The following is a 22,545-nucleotide window of genomic DNA, read 5'->3' as shown; positions in this document are numbered from 1 at the left end:
AAGCAATGTTTATATACCTGAGGAGCAAATGCTCACTGAGTTTTTTTTATGGGCCATTAATGTTTTCATACAAAATTGAGCAGATGACTCGTAGGGGGTTATTTATTAATATTTATTTTCCATCAAGTTTTTAAGGTAATTTTTTGGTCAAAACTCACATTTTTGGGTTAAAAAAAACGCAAATTGTTCGAGGTCTTTGTAAAAAAAACCAAATTTTTCGTGATTTATTATACCCCGACCCTGGAAATAGCTAAAACCTTTCCAGGTCATGTAGGAGTCAATGGAAGTGGTCCCTTGAACCATTTGAAGATGTTAATAGCCTTCACGATTGTCGAGTTTTTTTGCAGGGTTTTGCACTGAAAACTCGATCAATTCAGGTTTTTGGGTTTCGCAACTCGAACTCGTTGAATCGAGTTTTTTCCATTTGAGTTTTTTCTTAAATAAGAAACCATTCGAGTTGTGAGTTCATTCAAAGTATAAAAAACTCTTAACATTCGAACTTTGATAAATAACCCCCCTAGTGTCCTTTTTGTCAACTGGAGCACAAACCAGTACTGCATAATGGTCAGTGTTCCTATGTGCAACTTTTTAGAAATACTGTACAAATTGCAATGTTTGTAAAAAAAAAATGTCAAACAAAGTACCTGCATTGGATTTAAAATATATGTATATAAGCAAAGCAGAAGAACGGCACTCACAGGACTTGCTCAAGGGTTACACTGTTTGATTCCTGGGTTGCAAAGGCCCCTGTGGGGGACCAAAACGCTGAACAAAATAAACCTTTGTAAGATTGATTCAGCAAGTCCTGTGAGTGCCGTATTTCTGCATTGCTTGTGTTGTTTCTTAGCTCTGGAACCCAGGTGAAACAACTAACATGTATGGGCAGTACAATGGCTAAAATGTTCTTCATAGTATTGAATATATCATTACCTGAAATGAGGTAGCCTGAGGTTACTGCAACATTCAGCTTGACCATGAAGGGATCACCCCTGAAAAATATTGGTTATATAAAGTATATAATGACTCTTGGAAAATTTTGACTGCTAGAATCCAAAATAGCCTCATTTCTATTTGCAGACACATGCACACTGGTCTTAAAGTATATGATTATGTGATGTAAAGGATCTAATTTCACAGCTGCATTGGTATAGCAATCAGTGTGGCGTATGTCTTATTGCTTACATGAATGGAATGCTGAACAGAGCTATTAATACATAATCACAAGCAGTTGTGACATTTCCTTAAAGTGAAAAGAAGAGTTTTGGCATCTTAGGGATTTTAGCAAACAGAACATTTTGATCACTGCCCTTTCCAGGAAATTGCTCAAAAATTGAGGCAACTGCTACTGTTACCACTATACACAATTACCGTAGAGAAGCAATGTGCCCTTTTGATGGAATACTTGTGGGTAATGTTCCCTTGTGGGTAATGTTCCCCATTTCTTGTAAACAATTTTTTGTATGTGTGCCTGTCTCGTAACTTGTGTGCAAAAACCTGAGGGCAGCCTGGCAACCTTTTTTTCTTTGTACTAGAGGTATGGGATCCATTATCCAGAAGGTCCAGTCCATAGACTATGAAAAAGTAGCCTCCCAGAAGCCATTTGTAAAGCTGGCAAGTAGCAGAAGGAAGTAAATAATTTAAAAACTATAAATGAAGACCAGTTCGAAAGTTGTTAAAACCAAGATTTTCTTTAACACATTCAAAGGTAACTTGAAGGTGAACTACCATTTTAAAATATGGTAATTAAGATAGAACCTTTATCTGAAAAATCTAAGATCCCAAGCACTCAATGTAACAGATCCCATACCTGTATATGCAGATTTTATAGGAAAAATCAAGGATTCCAATTTTCAGGACCTTTTAGCCATCCAATAAAGCCTAGTATCGATAAATCAAAATGTGGTAACAAAAAGGTCAGACGCAGAATTTAACTGCAAAAAGTTGTAGTACTTTTAATTACACTACATGTTTCGAGCAGGAGCTCTTTTTCAAGTATACTTGATTTTGATTTATTGATATAGATTTTATAGGTTGCTGTTCATTTACTACTGCAATGTATAGAGTTAATTCCTAGGATTTTACAAAAACATGACAAAATAATGTTATATAACAAATAATCTCATCATTTAATATCAAATAAGTTTATGAACTGCACGGCAGCTGTTCATTTTCATACTTTATCTATTTAGTTAATTAGGTGATAGGTCTGTGCTAACTAGAGACTGTTTTATAACCCTGTTAGTATTTCACTGGGTTACTTAACCCTGGCTTATACATGATAAAAGATGTTTACTTTAGGATGCCTGGTGAGGCAGTGACCTTTGCAAAAGAATTGACAATCAATTTTTAATGAATCATAGAAGCAGATATAAAAAGAACACATACAGTATTGTGCACGTGCCTATTAGTACTGCAGAAAAACTACAATATTTACAGTTTAACAAGCGATAATGCATAAGGACTCATTCAAGTGAACATTTTTATGATGAATGTAGTCAGACCAATAGTTATTAATGTATTTTACATACAGTAGGAGTCATTTACAATGCAGGATGCAGAGTGCAAAAAAATGTGCTCTGATAAACTTCAGTTACTCTTTACTGCTGTGATGCAACTTGGAGTGATATCACCCCCTTCCCTCCACTGCGCCCCCCCCCCCCAGCATCCCATCAGTAAGATAAAAAGGCAGGTAAGAAGAGAACAGTTCCCTGACACCTCTGCTAAAAAATGTAGCTGCCTGAACTCATAGCACCTATGCTGCAGTCACTGCTTTGTTTTGGGCTAATAAAACTGCTAAAACTGAATTTGCAATTACCTCAAAAAGATTTACAGCCTCCTGTACATTCCTTTACATACAAGGTCATATAGCTAGTTTGTGGTCATTTTTTGCCTGCAAACAACCAGCTATAAACAGCAAATAATTCATAAACTATAAAAAAAAATGAAGACCAACTGAAAATTTGCTTAGAATTAGCAATTTTATAACATTCTAAAAGTTAACATAACCACTTTCATTTTCCCTTAGTCTGTAAAATCTTGTCAAAGATGTGTAAAATATTAACTGAAACTGTAGGGAAAATGGCTACTTACCAAACAGGGTTAGCATTAACAGCATCATCGTACACTAAAATATACAAGCAGAAACATCCAACCACCAAAGCATGGAATGAGGACACTGTCCTATAAAAGAAAATAAACATATTTAGGGGAAAACTTGCACCACCTTTAACAAAAAGGTAAGAGTATGAAATCACATGGTGAACTGATGATGTAGCAGATGTCATGTATTTATAGGTTGAAGGTCTGAAATCTCCATCATCTATAGCATGATAGGTACAAATGCTCCAGTACAAATGGGGATCTATTGCGAAAATGAAAATTTTATAAAAGCTTTCTCTCACACTTTCTAAATACAATCAATTAAAAATTCTGTACCGTTTAAGAAATAATCAAGTTACTCTTTGGTATCTCACACTTCACAACCTGACAACTCTTCATGCTGAGGTCTGGGTCAGATTTTGATTGACAGGTAGGTCTAATATTATATTAGACTTAACTGTCACTCAAAAACTGACTCCACCCACTGCATGAAGAATGAAGAGAGACAGGTGGGGGAGAATGAAGAATAACTTGATTATTTCATAAATGGTACAGAATTTTTGATTATATTTATAAAGTTTCTTATTCCAGTAAGATCAAGCTTATAGTAAATGTTCATTTTTGCAATAGATCCCCTACAATACCCAGGTCATTAATTTGACATAACAAGGCAAATTCCATGAGACTGACTGTTGTATAACAAGCAAATAATCCATACAATATGCTCACAAGCAACAAGAAGTGATGGGTTTCCACATAAACCACAAGATCTCTATGATGCATTATTACCTCTCCCTTAATTTATGTTGTAGTGACCATCACCTTCCTTTTAACAAGGGGGTCTTTGGAGTAAATGAGTTAAATTTTCCAAATAACAGGCTTCCAATGTGTCCCCTGAACCCAAATCTGTGCAGAAAGTAGTCAGAAACACTGTTAGATAAGTAAAAGGCCCCAATATGTTTCAAACATAAACAAGAATTCAAAAATTCTTAGACTTAGTACCGACTCTCCTCAAGGTTGTTTGCTGAGCCCACTGCTGTTCACTCTGCTAAAGCAAGATTGTGTGGCTCATTATAGTTCAAATCACATTGTAAAATATGCAGCTGGCACAACAGTGTTGAGTCTTATTAGTAACAACGATGATTCTGTATACAGAAAAGAGGTTGAGGAATTGGTGAACTGGTGTCAAGAATAACAACTTCATTTTAAATGTGGAAAAGACCAAATAGATGGTAATTGATTTTAGGAAGAAAACCAGAGACCATTCCCATATAGAGGGTACGATGGTTGAGAAGTTAGAAATGTTAGAAGTTAGAAATGTGAAGTTCCTAGGGCTGAATTTGGCAGATGATCTCTTATTGAATTTGAATATTGCCTCTATTAAAAAAAAATATCTAGTATAGGTCAATCTAAAAACAACTGGAGTTGCTGAGTAATCAAAGAATACGTTTCACTACTCATCCGAGCAGCTTCTTCAGTTCAACTGACTGGTGTGGGAAGTTTTCAGCATATAAACTTTTCCACTAATCCATTTACAATGGCACATTGTAACTCTTCAAAGAGGTGACATCTGAAGAAGGAGAATTCTTTATTACGTTTGAAACATATTGGGGCCTTTTACTTATCTAACAGTGTTCCTGACAAGGTGGAGAGACCATCTCTGAACAGAGGCGGGGGCCTTCGACACCACCTGTCTGCTACATACAATGCTGTTCTAACATCTGTACCCCGGCGGATTCAGAACACTTCACACATCCATTCATGCAACTCTCACAAGTAACACCTGTATCTAGGAGTTGCATGACACATTGGATAATCCTATCATAACTACACAGAATCAACACCTCTATGAATTTCTTCAGATGTCACCTCTTTGAAGAGTTACAATGTGCCATTATAAATGGATTAGTGGAAGAGTTTATATGCTGAAAACTTTCCACACCAGTCAGTTGAACTGAAGAAGCTGCTCGGATGAGTAGTGAAACGTCTTCAAGTCCAGTTGTTTTTAGATTGACCTATACTATATATACCATGACCTGGATGAATGAAAATCTTCACAGTCAAAAAAAATAAGTTGTACTTTTTACAGAAATTAAAGAAAGCTAGTCTTCCTGCTTCTATTCTGACATCTTTTTATCGTGGCACTATTGATAGTGTTTTATGCTGCTATATTACAATACGGTTTGGAAACAGCACAGTTTCAGAACGAAAATCTTTGTGGAAGATAGTTAGAACAGCAGAGGGAATTATAGGAAATACACTCTAATTCATTCTCACAACTGTATTTAAAAACATGTTATTCGAAGTGCAAATAGTATAGTCAAAGATTTTTTTTCATCCATCTCATGCATTGTTTTCTCTCTTACCATCTGGCAGAAGATTTTGCAGTATTCAAACTGCATCAGCCAAAGTTTCTTCCCACAAGCAGTTAGAGTTTTGAATTCACTGGAATGAACTTTGTCAAAAATGATTAAAAAGAGTTCGATGAACTGTAATCCTACAAAAATAATGCACACAAATGCACTTTCACTTGAGAAAAGAAATAAGTGGGCTATAAATATAGTTAGGAATGCTATTTGTGTACAGTCAGAGATACAATTTTTTTGGAAGATAATGATAGTGTTGCACAGGTAACCTTGGATGTAGTGAGAATTTTAAGTAGATGACTTCTATATGCACGTCACTTGGGATATATATTGAGTATTAATATGTATTATGCACATGTCACTTGGGATATTACAGATTGTTGTTAAAAATGATCATTAGTACGATATGCACATGTTACTTAGGATACGCTGAAGATGATTATTGGTAAATTAATCATTAGCACAAGGCACATGTCACTTTGGATATATTGAGTATAGATTACAGTTGAAAGGAGTAAGGGTGGTACTGAGAAGTGGATTTGTATACCCTGGAAGGAAACTTATAAATGTCATACATTTGGGGGACTATTTATCAAAGGTCGAGTTTGGGAGGTTTTTTTTCTACCTTGAATAAACTCACAACTTAAATGTTTGCTTATTTATGAAAATACCTGAATGCAACAAAACTAGATTGAATGCAATTGGGGGGGGGACTTGAATATTTGAATTGAATGAGTTATTGGCTAAAAAAACCTAGAAAACTTTGAATGAATTCATGAAGGCAAAGAGACATCTTCTAATGGTACAAGGGACCTCTGCCATTGACTTCTGCATGACCTCGAAAGGTTTTAGCTGCAGTATTTTTGGATTTGAGCTTTTAGCAGCTTCGGGGCATAATAAATATTGAAATTTTTTTTTCATCCCAAAAAATTTCAGTTTGTAATGAAACCACCTTCGAAACAGTCAACTTTTTCAGCAAAAACACAGCTCGACCTCAAATAAATAACCCCCTTGGAGTAAAAAAAAAAAAGATTTTAAACTTTGAAATTCCCTTTTTATATTGAAATATTTCTGGCAGGCTATTTATGTATTTATCGGGTTGTTTATTCTTCTTTTTAATTATACATTTCTTTTATATTTTGCACCATGGGGTAGCTTAAGTGGAACAAAATTTCAATACACTGTAACAAGTATATTGACAATAAAGTTTCTTGAATCTTGAATACTATTTTATTTTATTATAACTTCACTTGTTATAGTAAGACTCAGTTGGCAATAAATTATAAAAATATTATAGGGAATTTTATACAAATCTACGTCAAGTCCGACAAGCATATTTTCCTTTGTCTCTGTGAAAATACTTAAGAGTCAGTTTATCATCTTTGTTATCAGACTTTTCAGAATAACGTCAAATAATTCTTTAGGTACTTATGAAATAATCATCTTAAAAAAAATATGCATTTCCTTCTTCACTATCTCTGCATTCCCCGTTGCTAAGAGAATGGCAAACGCTACTTCACCTTCCCCAAAGATGGATCAAACTTCACCTAGACTCCAGTCAGTGAAATTTAATGCTGAAATGCATTTCAGTGCTGCAGTGGAAGCTGGGCCAAGAAATGTTTCATTACAAAGCTCAGGAAGTGTACACAGAATATGAAACCCTATCAGAATCCCAGATGGTACAATCATTTAATCAAAAAAATGGAGCAGAAACAATCCAGATTATATGATTTAAATCAGTTTAATACCTTTGATTAAAAATACATTTATTTAGAATTTTTATACCTGCAATTTATCATAAATTAATGAAATTATGGTCGATCGCTTCTCAAAGTATAAGCATACTATAAGCAGTATAAGATACTGCAATCCAAAGTATCTTTCCTGCCCTAATGCACAATGAATAACCACATCACTACATTCACCTGCTTTTACAAAATATATTGTTATTCTAAGATTTAAAATTATTTTACTTTTAGCATAGACAGTGATATTTTAAATGTAAGGGTAATGACACAAAGGGCGTCTTGTCGCTTGCAATTAATATTGGCTACAAAATGTCCGAAAGCAGTTCAAAGTTTCCTTGCGAGAAAACTTCTGGCAATTTTGTGCTGTTTTGGCGATTGGCTTGTTAAGTGGTGGAGAGAAAAAAAGGGACCTTTTGCCGCCAACTGTAGCCATGACTGAGTTTGGGAAACACTATATCTTTTGTGTCATTTCCCTATGGCTAGTGCCACGCATGGGCTAAAATCAGCTTGCTAAAATACGTACCGTATATACTCGAGTATAAGCCGTCCCGAGTATAAGACGAGGTACCTAATTTTACCTCCAAAAACTGGGACAGCTTATTGACTCGAGTATAAGCCTAGGGTGAGAAATGCAGCAGCTTCTGCTATGTTTCAATCAAAAAATTGAGGGTTTCTGCTCCCATTGGAGGTGCCGGCGTCTCATTTTTGGATGCCGGCGACCATTCTTGGACGCCGGAGAATATTCTTGGAGACTATTCTTGGACGCCGGCGACTATTCTTGGACGCCGGCGACTATTCTTGGACGCCGGCGACTATTCTTAGGCGCCGGCGACTATTCTTAGACCGTTTTTGCGCTTGACCCGAGTATAAGCCGAGGTAGAGTTTTTCAGCATATTTTGGGGGCTGAAAAACTCGGCTTATACTTAAGTATATACGGTAGGCTGATTTCAGTCCCTACATAGGCAGTAGTCTCCTCTTCTTTTCGCATTCAGAACCATTCTGTCAGCCCTGGTGCAAATACACTTGGATGATTATGGAGCGAAAATGCAAAGTTTCTACATCGAAATAAGTGTGTGTTTGTGCCGGAGCTGATACAACAGCACTTGGCACTTGCCTAAGGCTGTGAGCACACGGGCTGAAAGGCTCCACTGCACTTAACCTGCAAAAAATATGCAGTGGATCTGCTCCGTGTCCCTGCTCAATTGATCTGAATTTGATCCACCTACGTGTGCACACACACAGCAGAGCGGAGGTCAGCCAAAATACGCAAAAGGAAATTCCACACAATATTAGAGTGCTCTACCTGTTACCAATGTACCTTTTCAGGTGTTAAACAGTCTATAAGACCCCCTGCTCAGGTTCAGAACAAGCCATAAGAAAGTCCAAAATCACTGTAGCACACTGATCCGTTGTGTGGTTGCAAAAAGTGGTTTATTAGCTCAAAGGGTAGACATCAATTCATGGCAACGTTTTGGGCCACACTGGGCCCTTTATCAAGCCTTGCATTCAGAAAAGGTGAATATGATCTATAAAGTAGATTTCTACACTTAATTAGTGTATTAATTTATATTACCTAGAATTCCATTCAATCTTCTGCTTTGCACTCAGCTTGCTGAAACCACCAGTTAAACGTGCAGAGAGCCAAGAGCTTCCAACATGAAACAGGAACTGAAATACTGCTATGCTTGTCACTGAGATAAAGACAGTCAGAGGACTAAAGCTAGCCATGGTAACCTGAAAAAAAGCAAAACTGATTAGTTATAAGGAAATTTAGATTGTGACTTCTCATACCTATTATAGATCCTACAAAGCACCACGGAAAATGGAAACTTGGCTAGGGGAAAACTGACTAGTGTTGCAAAATGTCAATGGTAGGGGTGTAGTCAGGATAAACAGTGGAAAGAATAGTACGAGACAAACAAATACTGTTTCCAGTAGCTATTCCATTTACAAATAATTAAACCATTTTAGTGCTGAATTAATGTATAATGGAATGTATGCTTAGAATTAATTATTCTAATCTACTCATTTAGCCTTTGGGTCAAACATGCTAATCTCTCAATACTTACCCAGATTTACTGAGGAACAGGAAGTGATTCCATGAATAACATCTACATTAGCCATTATTTCCATAATGGGAGCTATGCTTGCTAAGGTTTACATGATGTGTGGCTACTTATAAAAATACTACATGGTTCATTACGTATAAATAAAGAAATTGTAGAAAAGCGCAGTGCACACAGGAAGAGATGCTCTTGTGCTTTAAAGGGGTTGTTCACCTTCCAACACTTTTTACTCTTCAGTTGTTTTCAAACAGTTTGGCAGAAATAAAGACTTTTTTAAAATAATTTTGTTTTCTATTTTGTTTTTCTAACATTGGAATTTAAATTTAAATTTTTTACCTTTTGTCTTTTTGAGCCAGCTGGGGGGATCACTGACTCTTTAAAAACTGTTTTAAATTGAAACATTAGTTGATACAGTTCTTATCTTTGGCCCTGCTGAGGGGAATCCTTGAATTTCATTAAAGGAGTTGTTCGCCTTTAAAGGAACAGTTCAATGAAAAATAAAAACTGGGTAAATAGATAGGTTGTGCAAAATAAAAAAAATTCTAATATAGTAAGTTAGCCAAAAACATAATCTATAAAGGCTGGAGTGATCTAACATAACAGATTGAACGATTGAAGGAAGAATAGTTTGATCGAACAATTAAATCCTTCAAATCGAACGATTCAAAGGATTTTAATCGATCGAACGCTTTCCCTTCGATCAGAAATTGCCTAGAAAGCCTATGGCGACCTTCCCCATAGGCTAACATTGGTGCTCGGTAGGTTTTAGGTGGCGAAGTAGGTGGTCGAAGTTTTTTTTAAAGGAGAAGGAAAGGCAAAAGTAAATACTTATCTCCCTGTAATGTACACCCCAAGGCCTCTGAAATCACTAAGGTAGCGAGTCACATAGTCCACTCTAGTCATCAGTAATCCTTGTCCTCGTTCGCAGCACTTATTTAATCAGACAGGCGCCATCTTGGAAAGGTAAAGGACACTTCCTTCACCTACTTCTCCGTATTGCGCATGCGCAAAAAAAAAAAAACTTGACCCCAAAAGCGCATCACTACAGCGCCAGCAGATCAGTAGTGGCAGCACGAAGGACTTGTGCAGTAGATGAATATTACACCCAATGCGCATCAAGGCTGCCTCTGGCAGCAAGATACAAGAAGGCTGTGTGCAGCATGACGTCACCCGAGTCCACCGCTGCAGTCTGCCTATGAGCGCTACTCCTTCCACATCATACTAGGGAGAAAACTTTTAAAAGGCTACGTAAGTTCCTTTTCCACAAGCCTTTGATTAGAGGCGTATTTATAATTTGCCTTTCCTTCTCCTTTAAAGAGACAGTACTTCGACTATCAAATGGTCGAATAGTCAAACGATTTTTAGTTCGAATCGTTCGATTCGAAGATCGAAGTAGCCAATTCGATGGTCGAAGTAGCCAAAAAAAAAACTTCGAAATTTGAAGTATTTTTTATTCTAATCCTTCAATCGAGCTAAGTAAATGTGCCCCTACATGTATGGCTAACTAACTATATTAGAAAAAAATTTTAATATCCTATTTACCCAGTCTTTATTTTTATACTGAACAATTCCTTTAAATTACTAGAATGATGTAGAGAGTGCTATTCTGAGACAATTTGTAATCGGATTCCATTTTTTATCATTTGTGGTTTTTAAGGTATTTAGCTTTTTATTCAGCAGCTCTTCCGTTTGCAATTTCAGCAATATGGTTGATAAGGTCCAAATTACCATAGCAACCATGTACTGATTTGCATAAGAGACTGGACAAGAAATGGGAGAAGGCCTGAATAGAAAAATGAGTGTTAATAATAAATGTGTAGCCTTACAGAGCATTTGTTTAGATGAGGTCAGTGACCCCATCTGAAAACTGGAAAGAGTCAGAAGAAGAAGGCAAATAATTTAAAAACTATAAAAAAAATAATTAATGAAGGCCAATAGAAAAATTGCTTAGAACTGGCCATTCTATAACATACTAAAAGTTAACCTTAAGGTGAACCACCCCTTTAAAGGAAGCTGTTAAAGCAGCCATTGTATCAGTTATCAGCTATTAAACAGATGGACCTGGCTGTACCCATTTGTGTACTGTTAATCAATCAAAGTGTGTCTCTCTATAAAGGTAGCCATATATGGCCTTATAAAAGCAGCATTTTATTGGTTCATATATGGGACACCAACAGGCCTGCCTATTGGCCAGATATGAGTAGACTTTGGTTAATACTTGATAATCTATCTTAAAAGTACTTGAATGTTCTGTAATTGCATCCAAGAAAACAGGATTGTTAGGTACGAGTTGAAATGTATTCTCTTGTGCTAATTACCTGAATAGAATTCTAAGGACACGACTTGATTGATAATGAATGGTGCAAAATATTCCCAGGCAATGTTTTTTTGTTGTTGTTATATCGCCACTTTTCCGATTTCTATGATTCCCATCAGAATTATGTATTAGGTAACTGTGGACACAATAAACTCTCTTCACTCTAACTAATCGCCTGGTGGAAGTTTGCCTTGATCGAGTGCCTGCTCCAAAAGGTTTTTCGGTTTATCCGCTCCCTGTGCTAAGGGCTCAGAGCTCTTCTTTTTTGCAGTGAGTTATCACTTTATATTTGGAGACCCTAATATTTCAGACGTATCATCTAAGGTAACAATTGTGTCTAATTCGATGCTTGGTTTTACAACTATTGATAAAAGGGGCTCAATCTCAAAACTGAATGTGGGGAGTAAAACACATTTTCCTTTTTGATTATAAATGTATGTGCACTATACAGTTAGCCTGTGTGTAACTACAATAACTGCTGATAATGTCTCCTTCCTTTTTTACCTATATAGACTTTGGTGTAAACTTTAAATTTGGTTTGATGACTACAGTGCCCTTCACATGTACTGCTTTATTTAAAAAAATGCACTATGATCAGGGGAAAAAATATACAATTTTATACGAAAACAGATTTTAAAGAAAATATAACAAAAAATGCAAATAAGTGTGGAGAAATAATTGAAAAATAATAGAATGCAGCTGTAGTGTTTTGCACACACTTGTTGCACCTTTTGTGAACTTAGGTACAGGTTATACTGTAGTATTGGAATAAGGTGGGAATGAAACACATTGACACAAAAGTTTACAAAAATGTTTGTTTTTATTGCTCTTCCTGCAGCAAACAGATCAAAGCTCAGATAGATAGGGACTATTTAATTCAAAAGCAATGCTGTAACAAAAGGTGTTTTGTCTTTAGTGCAAATCATGGATTGTTGTGATGTTCTATTATAGTCTGTAAAAAAGATCTGCTTCCCTGTAAAACAGGTTAAACGTGGTACTGCAATGACAAATCTGTCAATGTTAAATTTCTGGCTGCAATAACTTTGGAACAAAGCATTGTTCTGAAATGGCAGACTCCTTGTTTTGCTCAACTAGAATACCAAATGACAAGCCGGAGTGTTATAATTAGACAATAATTCCCCTAAGGGAAAAAAAACCACACTGTTTTCCTTTATGGCACAGACTATTTTCCCTTAGTCCACAGAAAAACATTTAACAGCGACGTCAAATAGACTTAACTGTTGCTATATTTGAAACCTGAAAAACATTTGTTGTTGCCACTAATCCTATAAATCTCAGTGATGAAATGCATTTCCTAGGCCTACCACTCCAATTTGTTAGGCACACCACAGTGATGGTATTCCAGTTAGAGCAGCACTGCCTTCTTCTCTCCTGTCTCCGGATCTTTGATTCAGTCCTGGGCTGTTTTCCAGCACAGTAGAGTATACAGTATATAGGTTTGCCTTTTTTTTTACCTGGAGTTCTGATTTTATTCTACTGTGCATGCACACTGCCCTGAAGAGCCACAGGGATTGCCTGGCAAAAGGAATACCTGGCTATGTTGCATCCCTTATCAATTTCAATAGAAATAGGCAGGTACAAATATGAAAATTACCTCAACAATCAACTGTCAGCAAAGGAAGGTATGTCCATTGATTTGCTTATTATTTACTTGGAAAGGAGATATTTGCGGAGATATAAATGGAAACAGCTAGAGTGGAGTGTGGGTTATCCCATGTGAAGACTTCAACTTTGCGTCTCCTGCAAAAAGTTTCCTAAATACTAAGGCAGGGGGTCCCCAACCTTTTTCAACCGTGAGCAACATTCAGAGTTGGAGCGCAACACAAGCATGGAAAATGTTCCTGGGTGGTGCTAAATAAGGGCTGTGATTGGCTATTGGTAGCCCCTATGTGGACTGGTAGCCTTCAGGAGGTTCTGTTTGGCAGTACATCTGGTTTTTATACAACCAAAACTTGCCTCCAAGCCTGGAATTCAAAAATAAGCACCTGCTTTGAGGCCACTCCAAGGGGTTGGAGAGCAACATGTTGCTCACATGCTACTGGTTGGGACCACTGGTCTAAGGTCTGCAGCCCATAAACATAGCAATTTGTATATAGTTGTTTTTTGTTTGGTTTTTTTTTCATTCATAAAAATAGAAACTATGTAATAACTGAAATCAAAAATGACCAAGTTGCTGTTAATATGTATACCTAAAATCTGGTCAAAAATAAAATTGCACAGACATGTCACAGTGTGACACAGCCCAAATGCTGTAAGTGTCTTGTTTGTTCCAAACTCATCTCTCAGAGTCAAAGGCGACATTCATAACTGGGAAGTTCTCACGTTTGCAGGGAACATGCCATTGCTGAACATGCCTGCTCTGCTCCCAATCCATGTACAGGTGTTCCTACTCACATGGGAGGGCATTGCTCAACTATTAATACTTCTTTGTGACATGACAATACTGTGCCAGCTCTAAACCCCACATAACAACAGCCCACGGCAAATTGATATTGAACGTGTTCATAGAGAGGAAGGGGAGGTTTCTTTGGGAAAACAGAACAAAACAAGGTGTGGAAAGCTTTGCAGTCAGGAGTAACGTACAATTTCCGTCACTCTTTACCTGTCCGGGGAAGTTATAGTCCCAGGTGACGGGGGGAATTCTCATTATGGGTTTTGACAAGCCTAAGAATCCATGTTGATGGGGGGGTATAAGAGGGATATGTGCTTACCTACATGCAGGCCCGTGTGCAGCTGTAAGTGGGCTCATCCGCAGCCCCTCAGCTTGTGTCTAGCTGCCGATATCCATGCTGGCTGCTCTCATTACTGGACCGGGAAGGGGGAGGGTTTGAAGGCGCAGAAGCTCAGCGGGAAGCCAATACGTTCCTGCCGGGATTCTGTGTCAGAGCCTAGCAGAAATGGAGGCGATCCGAGCTAGGCTGGAGATGCTGTGAGAGAAGCTTGGGTAGTGAGTATCGCTATAGAGCCTGTGCAGCAGAGGCCAGATCGAGTTACAGCAGGGCTTAACCCCTAGTGTGCCGGCCAGGGTCGCGCTGCAGTGAAAGACTAGAGGCAGTGCTTGAGAACTGGCAGGTTGTTACAGCAGGACTGGGAGATGCTGCTGCTGCATCCTGTCTGTTGGCAAAGTGATTTTGCAGCACGTCGATAAATCCCTTCGGTGCTTAATAGTCGGTTCGTGAGAGGCGAAGAGCGTGGATGAGTCACACAATGGAGGAATGAGGGAGGTATTGAGGCTGCATGGGAAAGCGCTTTTACATGTCTCTTTCACCCAAATTTGTTTAGGGGTGAGAACAGAATATTTTGGGAACAGGGATTTTCCAAAGCCCTATGGCACTGCAAGCGGTCTCTAAAGCTGGCCACAGACGCAAAGATCCACTCGTTTGGCGACATCGCCAAACGAGCCGATCTTTCCCCGATATGCCACTAACAGGCATGGCTATATCGGGGTTAAACCTATGGCGGAATGATCGGATTACGGTCGGGACAAAATCAAACCTGTCCGATCGACCAAACGACCGATCTTCGCCGGACTCTCTGCACACAGTCCGAAAATCGTACGAATCCTCGATTCATACGATAAGATCTTTGCGTCTATGGCCACCTTTTAACTGGCCACGGACGCAAAGATCCAATCGTACGAATCAACGTACGATCGGACTTCCCCATCTCCCGACCTGCCATTAAACATTCCGATCAAATAAAGTAGAAATTAACAGATTAGCCGATGTTCTGCCCCTGACACCAATCATACAAAAGTTATGTCCGACAAAAGCTGGTAACAGTCTCCCACTGAAAATCGCACAATCAGCAATACATGCAGAGATATTATCGGCAGCCGACAGAAATCTTTTAACCTGTCCGATCGACCAAACGACTAATCTTCGCCGGACGAAAAATGACGGGACTCTCCCCCCACGGTCCAAAAATCTTACGAATCCTCGTTTAGTACAATCAGATTTTTGCGTCTATGGCCAGCTTAACTTCTCTTCATGGATTCCCTTCTTACACTACGGGGCCCATTTACTTAGCTTGAGTGGAGGAATAGAATAAAAAAAACTTCAAATTTCAAATGATTTTTTTGGCTACTTCGACCATCGAATTGGCTACTTCGACCTTCGAATCGAACTAAAAATCGTTCGAATATTCGACCATTCGATAATCGAAGTACTCTCAACCCCCTACTTCGCCACCTAAAACCTACCGAAGTGCAATGTTAGCCTATGGGGAAGGTCCCCATAGGCTTTCTAATGTTTTTTGGTCGAAGAAAAATTGGTTGAAGAAAAATTGTTCGATCGATGGATTAAAATCCTTCGAATCGAACGATTTGAAGGTTTTAATCGTTCGATCGAACGATTTTTCGTTCGATCATTTGATCTAACTATTTGCGGTAAATCCTTCGACTTCGATATTCGAAGTCAAAGGATTTACATTCGGCAGTTGAATATCGAGGGTTAATTAACCCTCGATATTCGACCCTATGTAAATCTGCCCCTACAAGTCATACAGGCAGGTTATTTAGTTCCTGACCATAGGGCCATATGATTATCTTTGGAATAAAGACCTTAGGCCTGAGGTACATGGGCACCGTCTCCGCAGAGAGCAAAAAGGTCCCAGAAACAGGCTGTGCATTGTCATATATTTATATGGCTTAATCCAGATTTGGCCAGAAACCACACACCTACTGACAGGTCGATTCCTGTTATCTGAATGAAACACTACACAGAATACACCCTGTGTGACATAGGGGTATATTTATCAAAGAGTGAAGTTAAAGATCACCACAGTCCTCTAGTGTGAAATACCGCCACTCATCATTAATTTCTATGGGATTTTTAAAAGAGTATTTATCAATGGGTGAAAGTGATTCTTTGAAAATCCCATAGAAATTAATGGAGAGTGGCGGAATTTCACTTTAGAAGACTGTGGTGATCTTTAACTTCACTCTTTGATAAACCTACCCCATAGGCTTTATGCACATGACTTAGCGGCTTTACCCAGGGCTCAAGTACCTCTTGGCCTAGCTCTGAATATGTTGGCACTGCTACTTTTCAGACCAACAAAACTCTTACTCATTTAACTTTAATAATTTAGTAAAGTTATATTTTCTTTTATCTGCATTTCTAGGGCTAAGAATGAATTAGGATAACTGCATACGATTATAAAATTTTGTAGCTTACCTTCTGAACTGGAAAACGCTTTGAATAGCCCTGTAGCTAAACTCCACTAAACTCCTAAACTAAATTCCACTGGAGATTTTGATCAGATTTTATCTGATCTTGCCACACAACACCAAACAAGTGCACAAGAATTGTAGGATCCTATGAAATCTGATCCCCCTATAGTTAGAATGTAAAGTCTGATGGTATAGTTTGTTAGTGCAGCTACATCTCACAGTCAATGTATTTCAATGGGGAAAAAAGTCTGCCAGACACCATCAGATTTTATCTCATCCGATGAAGACTCCGCATGCTGCGTTCCAATCCAACATTCGCATTGGTTGGTAAATTTTTGTATCATTCCCATTATTTTATGGTCCATGCAACTACACTTCGACTTGAACAATGCATTTTGTCGTTCGCACACCACCCTACAAAATCTCTTGTGTAGTTTAGCCCTTACGGTGGCCATACACAGGGAGATTGCCAAACGAGCGGATCTCTCCCCAATATGCCCACATTGAGGTGGGCTACTGTATATCGGGGTGAACCGATCGTGGGCCCTAGGGCCCAAAAATCGGATCAGAATGTAGGCAATATGGGCGGTCTGATCATGGGACCGAATCAAGAACAGATGCGGCTGTGATCCAACGGGATTTTTAACCTGCCCAGTCAACATCTTGGCGACTTTCGGCCAGATATCGTTCATGGACGCCAGTCGGATGGCCCCACGCCTTTACCCTAAATTCTCCAGATGATGTTCTTTCTGTTTATAGTTTGTGTCATGTGGTGTTTGTATAATGGACCACAGCCCTGCAGTTAAAGGGATTGTATACTAATTTTAAGTAGACATGTATATAAATGACAAAAATTATGCTCACCACATTTTGACATCCTGGCTAATAGATAGTATCGCCATAAAGTGGATGACCTCTGCCCGCACCTCTGACTTTTATACATTAAAAATGTATAAAAGAGAAAAACAGAAGCAAAAGTCTTGTTAATGGTGCTAGCTAATGATAATGCCATTAATCTAATCTAAAATCTTCAGCTTGTAGAAGACTCTCAGCTGTTGATTTGATTTTACCTCTATGTGGTAATGTTTCAGTAAAGTTGAGAAAGAACTCCAAGCTGCAGCTCTACACACATCTTACAAAACTTGCATCTGTATTGCTGAAGATATACTGATGACTTTCAGGGAGTGTGCCATACCCCATTCTGGAATCTCTTTGCCTATACAGTGCTTACAACTTTTAATGTAGGACACAATTCAATTACTTTTTGTAGAAATTGTTGCTGTTTGACTATTTTTCCCCAAAGGAAAGATTTTCTCTAATCTGCAGTTATTTTTCAAAATATTGAAGGTGGCTAGGGTCCATAATTTGGACCTACGCAACCTGATTGCTGAAATTGCAAACTGAAGAGCCTCTGTATAAGAAGCTAAATAACTCAAAATCATAAATAATAACAAATGAAAACCAATTGCAAATTGTTTCAGAATATTACTCTCTATATCATGCTAAAAGTTAACGCAAAGGTGAACAACCCCTATAATACCGCTTTATCATAGTGAACTGTAGTGAATGGTTCAGATGCTGACAGTGCCTGGAGCTCATTGGATCACTGACCCTTTGGCTAAAACTATTACTGTAAATCAGTTTTCCAAAGTAAGATTCACTTCAAAAACTTGATACATAGCTTAGAATGAATATTGCATTAGTGTATACAACAATAATGGCAAATACCAAGTGGAAGTATCATTTCTTCTTGGAGGTCTCATACTTTTCACAGCGGCCATAAACTGGCCCATAGTCTTCGGGTGAATGCTGATATTGCAAAAACCTCAAAAGGTAGTGTTATGAAGATTCAACCTATTTCTAAACCTGTCTGTAAAGAATCCAGGATGCTAGCTGCTGAAACACTTTTTAATGGTAACTCTTTTAACAGCTCAAAAACCAGCTCATGGTTTTTGATGTTTTATATGTAGACCTGCTTCTTGGATTTAACATTGTGTCCACAACTGTTGTAGGCAGACCATCTTTGGTCGAACTTTCCCAGAGGGCTGGTGTTTGGATTTGTGGATGCCTTACCAGTCCAAGTATCAGGAGATGTGGAATTAGATGCAACACAATCAAGTCTCTTCAGTTGTGGGTACAAATGCCTCCTGATCCATTCTCAAAAAATAGCTATGATGTGTCTGATCTTATTGTTTTATTTTTCTTTGAATAAAAAAACTGAAAGGAAAATGCATAGACCATTTTGCCAACTTTTTTGAAAAAATATCTATTGCCTCTGCCTGTAGCTCTGGAACTTTGAACAGTACTTCCTTGTTTCTCCGTTTTGCTATAAGATCTATTATTGGTTGCCCCCACTTTTCTAACTATCGTCAGTATTGTTCAGTGATTTAATTCCAGATTGCTGCTTAAGAAATATGCATGTATGTCATTGTTTTTCCCTTTTAGACACACTGCATCAAGACTGAATTGTGCCCGTCATGATGGGTGTTAACTCCTTCATGAGTTGGAAGTTTTGTGTACCTCCCTGAATCCACAAGTAATATACTGTTGTCATGTTGTCTGACTTACTTGAATTGCTGTCTAACACAGTTGTTGATTCAAAACAACTTTCCATCAGATTACAATTTGGAACAGGTACAATTGCTCTTTGAGAGCTGTTCTATGTACTCCAAACATTGGTTTACTTTAATTTAATCTAGAACAGGATTGGAATCCCCTGTTTTTTTTTTTACATGAATAATGGGGAATAGAAGCCTTTTCCCTTTTGATGAATTTGAATGGGTGCAGTCGCTCTTTGAGAGCTGTTCTATGTACTTCAGTAATATCTTTTTATTCATTTTGCTGAATGGAACAGGAGACATCACAAAATGATTCTGGAATCTTTACAGATACAAAAATATCCCTAAAATATTGCCTGTTGAACCCATGAATCCTTTATTAGCCTGTTCAGACCCTGACAAAACAATTTAACCTTTCTGGAATTTTCTGGATCTTGGCTATCTGTAAGTCAGAAATTCTTTCTTCACCCTCTGGAAGCTGTGGCTTTCCCTCTAGGAATCATAATGGGGTACTTTGACCACTTTTCCACGCTAAATTGTATATTGGCCTATGTATAGACAGCTTTACTCTAAGATCGGTGTGTATAAGATCTACTGTGCTGCACTGTCTCAAGGCAATACCAAGAGGAGCCTTTGTCTTGACTGGTTCTTATGCTCCAATACAACTTGTAATGTCTGGTTTGTTGCTGTTCATTTCAGCTCTATGGGCACTCCCCTGGCATGCACTGTCCACCCATAAAGCAGAAAGGAGCTCACATTGAGGCAGCATAGTACTGCCAATGCCAATCACTCTATTGTGTTTTGGGTGATCGCTTCTTTCTCAAGGACAATACTGTTTCTAAAGCTTTGGACCCAGTTTGCCTTTTATTTTGTGTAAAGTCTTCAGTGTTTAGTGTAACACAACACGATCTTACTTTAACACACACACGCAACATAATATAGCTGACTAAAGCTCCTAATGCAAAAGCATAGGGAGAATGCAAAACATCAATAAACTATGTACCTACCAGCAGGGCCACTATCAGGAATCATGGGACCCCAATTATCAAGCCATTGGTCACCTCGGCCCCTCGGTAGGGGGCCAAGTGGCAACAAATATTATTGTGCCCCAATAAAATGGTCAGAACACACATGGGCACTGATACCAAACCACGCCCTGAGCCTCAAGCCACGCCCATTACATAAACCCATCCTAAGCTCCGCCCCATTTTCCATCACGCAACCGTGACTCTGTCTACCAAGTCCGTTCCTCCTCCGTACCTGAACCATATACATGCTGTGTGTGAATATATACATATATATAATATATACAAATAGGTAGGTGTGGGGGTGAAATCATTCTCTCTCCTGCATGAAACGCCGTTGCTGTAATTATTTAGTACATTCAATATACCACTCCCGAAAACACATCTGAGCAGCGCAACTCAAATAATGGCAGACCGCGGCATTACTTTGAATTCATCTTTCCACTAGTTTTAAAACGGCTCCATCAAATGTCACTTCTAGTCACGTGGTCATAGTTGCTCCATTATGAAGTCCCAGCCAATAAGGATGTTGCGACGTTGCTATAGTGAGACGCTAAGACGTGACGTTGCGTGGCGGAAGTGAAGTCTGGAAAGAGTAGCAGTGTTGGGAATTGCGTCTAACTTTGGTCGTATGGATGGAGCATTTGTGGTTGGTGGCTGTGCTCTGTTTGATAGCCCTGCTTTTGGCACTTCGGGTATGGCTGGTTTTGCGGCAGGGTCTTGAGTGCAGACCTGGGACAAAAGGTTCTGTCAGCCTGATGGTAGTTGCCGGTTCAGGTGAGTGGTGATGTACTTCACACTGTTGTTTTGAGTTTCAAACTGACGCGTACCATATATATTTAGCATTATTACCTAGTTCGCATTAAAATAAATAAATGTATGGTATGGAATAGAGTTTTGAATTTGTTTACATTTTTGCAGTCTCAGGCTTGGAATTTAAGTTATGTGGTTGCTAGAGGTTAATTGCCCTAGCAACAGGGCAACAGTCTTGAAATCAAAATAGTAGAATGTAGTAAAGAGACTGTCAACCCATTTGTCACCTCGGCCCTTGGGTAGGGGGCCAAGTGGCAACTAATATAATTGAGCCCCAATAAAAAAAAGAAAATGGCCAGTACACACATGGCCACGCCCATTAAATAAACCCAACAGAAGCTCCGCCCCATTTTCCACCGCGCAACCATGACTCTGGGTAGGAGTACATGGACGTTTTCGGCACGATCCAACGAGCTGCGACAAAACGCCTGCGACAAATCACATGCGACGGAAATAAGGTAAAAGATAGAAATGTCGAATGAAGTCGCATCGGGTCAACGACTGTCTGATGCAGACGCAGCGTGCAGCAACTTCATTCCATAATGTATTCACTTACCTTATTTCCTTGCATGCGATTTGTTGGCAGCGATTTGTCGCCAGCGATTTGTTGCTGGAGTTTTGTCGCGCCAAAATCGTCCGTGTAGTCCTACCCTCCGTCTACCAAGCCCGTTCCTCCTCTGTTCCTGATCCATATACATACTGTGTGTGTGTGTGTGTGTATGTATATATATATATATATATATATATATATATATATATATATATATATATATATATATACACAAATAGAATCATCTCTCTCCTGCATAAAAAGGCGTTGCTGTGCAGTGTAATGCAGTAAAGGCCTGGCAGAGCATTAAAAAGGAGGAAATCCAAAATCTGGTGATGTCCATGAGTTCAAGTCTTCAGGCTGTCATTGTCAGCAAAGGGTTTTCAACCAAGTATTAGAAATTAACATTTTATTTTCAGTTTTTTAATTTGTCCAAATACTTTTGAGCCCCTGAAATGAAGTGATCCCTGTGAGTGCCGCAATCCTTTTTCACTGCTTATTTCCCATGCTGGCACCCAGGTATTAATTTTGTCTACGGAGTGCACCATTCCTTTGGTTATATATATATATATATATATATCTATATCTATATCTATATCTATATCTATATCTATATCTTTATATATATATATATATATATATATATATATATATATATATATATATATATATATATATATATATATATATATATATATATTATATATATATATATATAGTCCTCCAAAGCAGAGACCCGCACTCTCAGGGCTTATGAGAATATAAATTATTTTATTAGAAAAAACTAACGTTTCGGCTGCGTACCAGCC

The 22,545-nt window shown here is 38.4% G+C and overlaps 2 protein-coding genes across 2 annotated transcripts in view; one reads left to right on the top strand and one right to left on the bottom strand.

Annotated features, from left to right (window-relative positions):
- Nucleotides 1-14,733, bottom strand: part of tlcd4.L (TLC domain containing 4 L homeolog) — a 31,702-nt gene extending 16,969 nt beyond the window's left edge. Inside the window, exons 1-4 of the mRNA XM_018258539.2 lie at nucleotides 14,329-14,733; nucleotides 8,787-8,947; nucleotides 3,091-3,180; nucleotides 931-989 (exon numbers count right to left, since the gene is read on the bottom strand). Coding sequence (XP_018114028.1) covers nucleotides 931-989; nucleotides 3,091-3,180; nucleotides 8,787-8,941 — 304 coding nt within the window. The 5' untranslated portion in view covers nucleotides 8,942-8,947; nucleotides 14,329-14,733. The remainder of the gene's footprint in view (nucleotides 1-930; nucleotides 990-3,090; nucleotides 3,181-8,786; nucleotides 8,948-14,328) is intronic.
- A 6,165-nt stretch (nucleotides 14,734-20,898) lies between these two features.
- Nucleotides 20,899-22,545, top strand: part of alg14.L (ALG14, UDP-N-acetylglucosaminyltransferase subunit L homeolog) — a 21,357-nt gene continuing 19,710 nt past the window's right edge. The window contains exon 1 of the mRNA XM_018258538.2: nucleotides 20,899-21,150. Coding sequence (XP_018114027.1) covers nucleotides 21,009-21,150 — 142 coding nt within the window. The 5' untranslated portion in view covers nucleotides 20,899-21,008. The remainder of the gene's footprint in view (nucleotides 21,151-22,545) is intronic.

This window comes from Xenopus laevis, chromosome 4L, assembly GCF_017654675.1.
Source record: "Xenopus laevis strain J_2021 chromosome 4L, Xenopus_laevis_v10.1, whole genome shotgun sequence".
Taxonomy (NCBI): Eukaryota; Metazoa; Chordata; class Amphibia; order Anura; family Pipidae; genus Xenopus; species Xenopus laevis.
The sequence above is the reverse complement of the archived record's forward strand: the minus strand, read 5'-3'. Positions and strand labels throughout refer to the sequence as shown.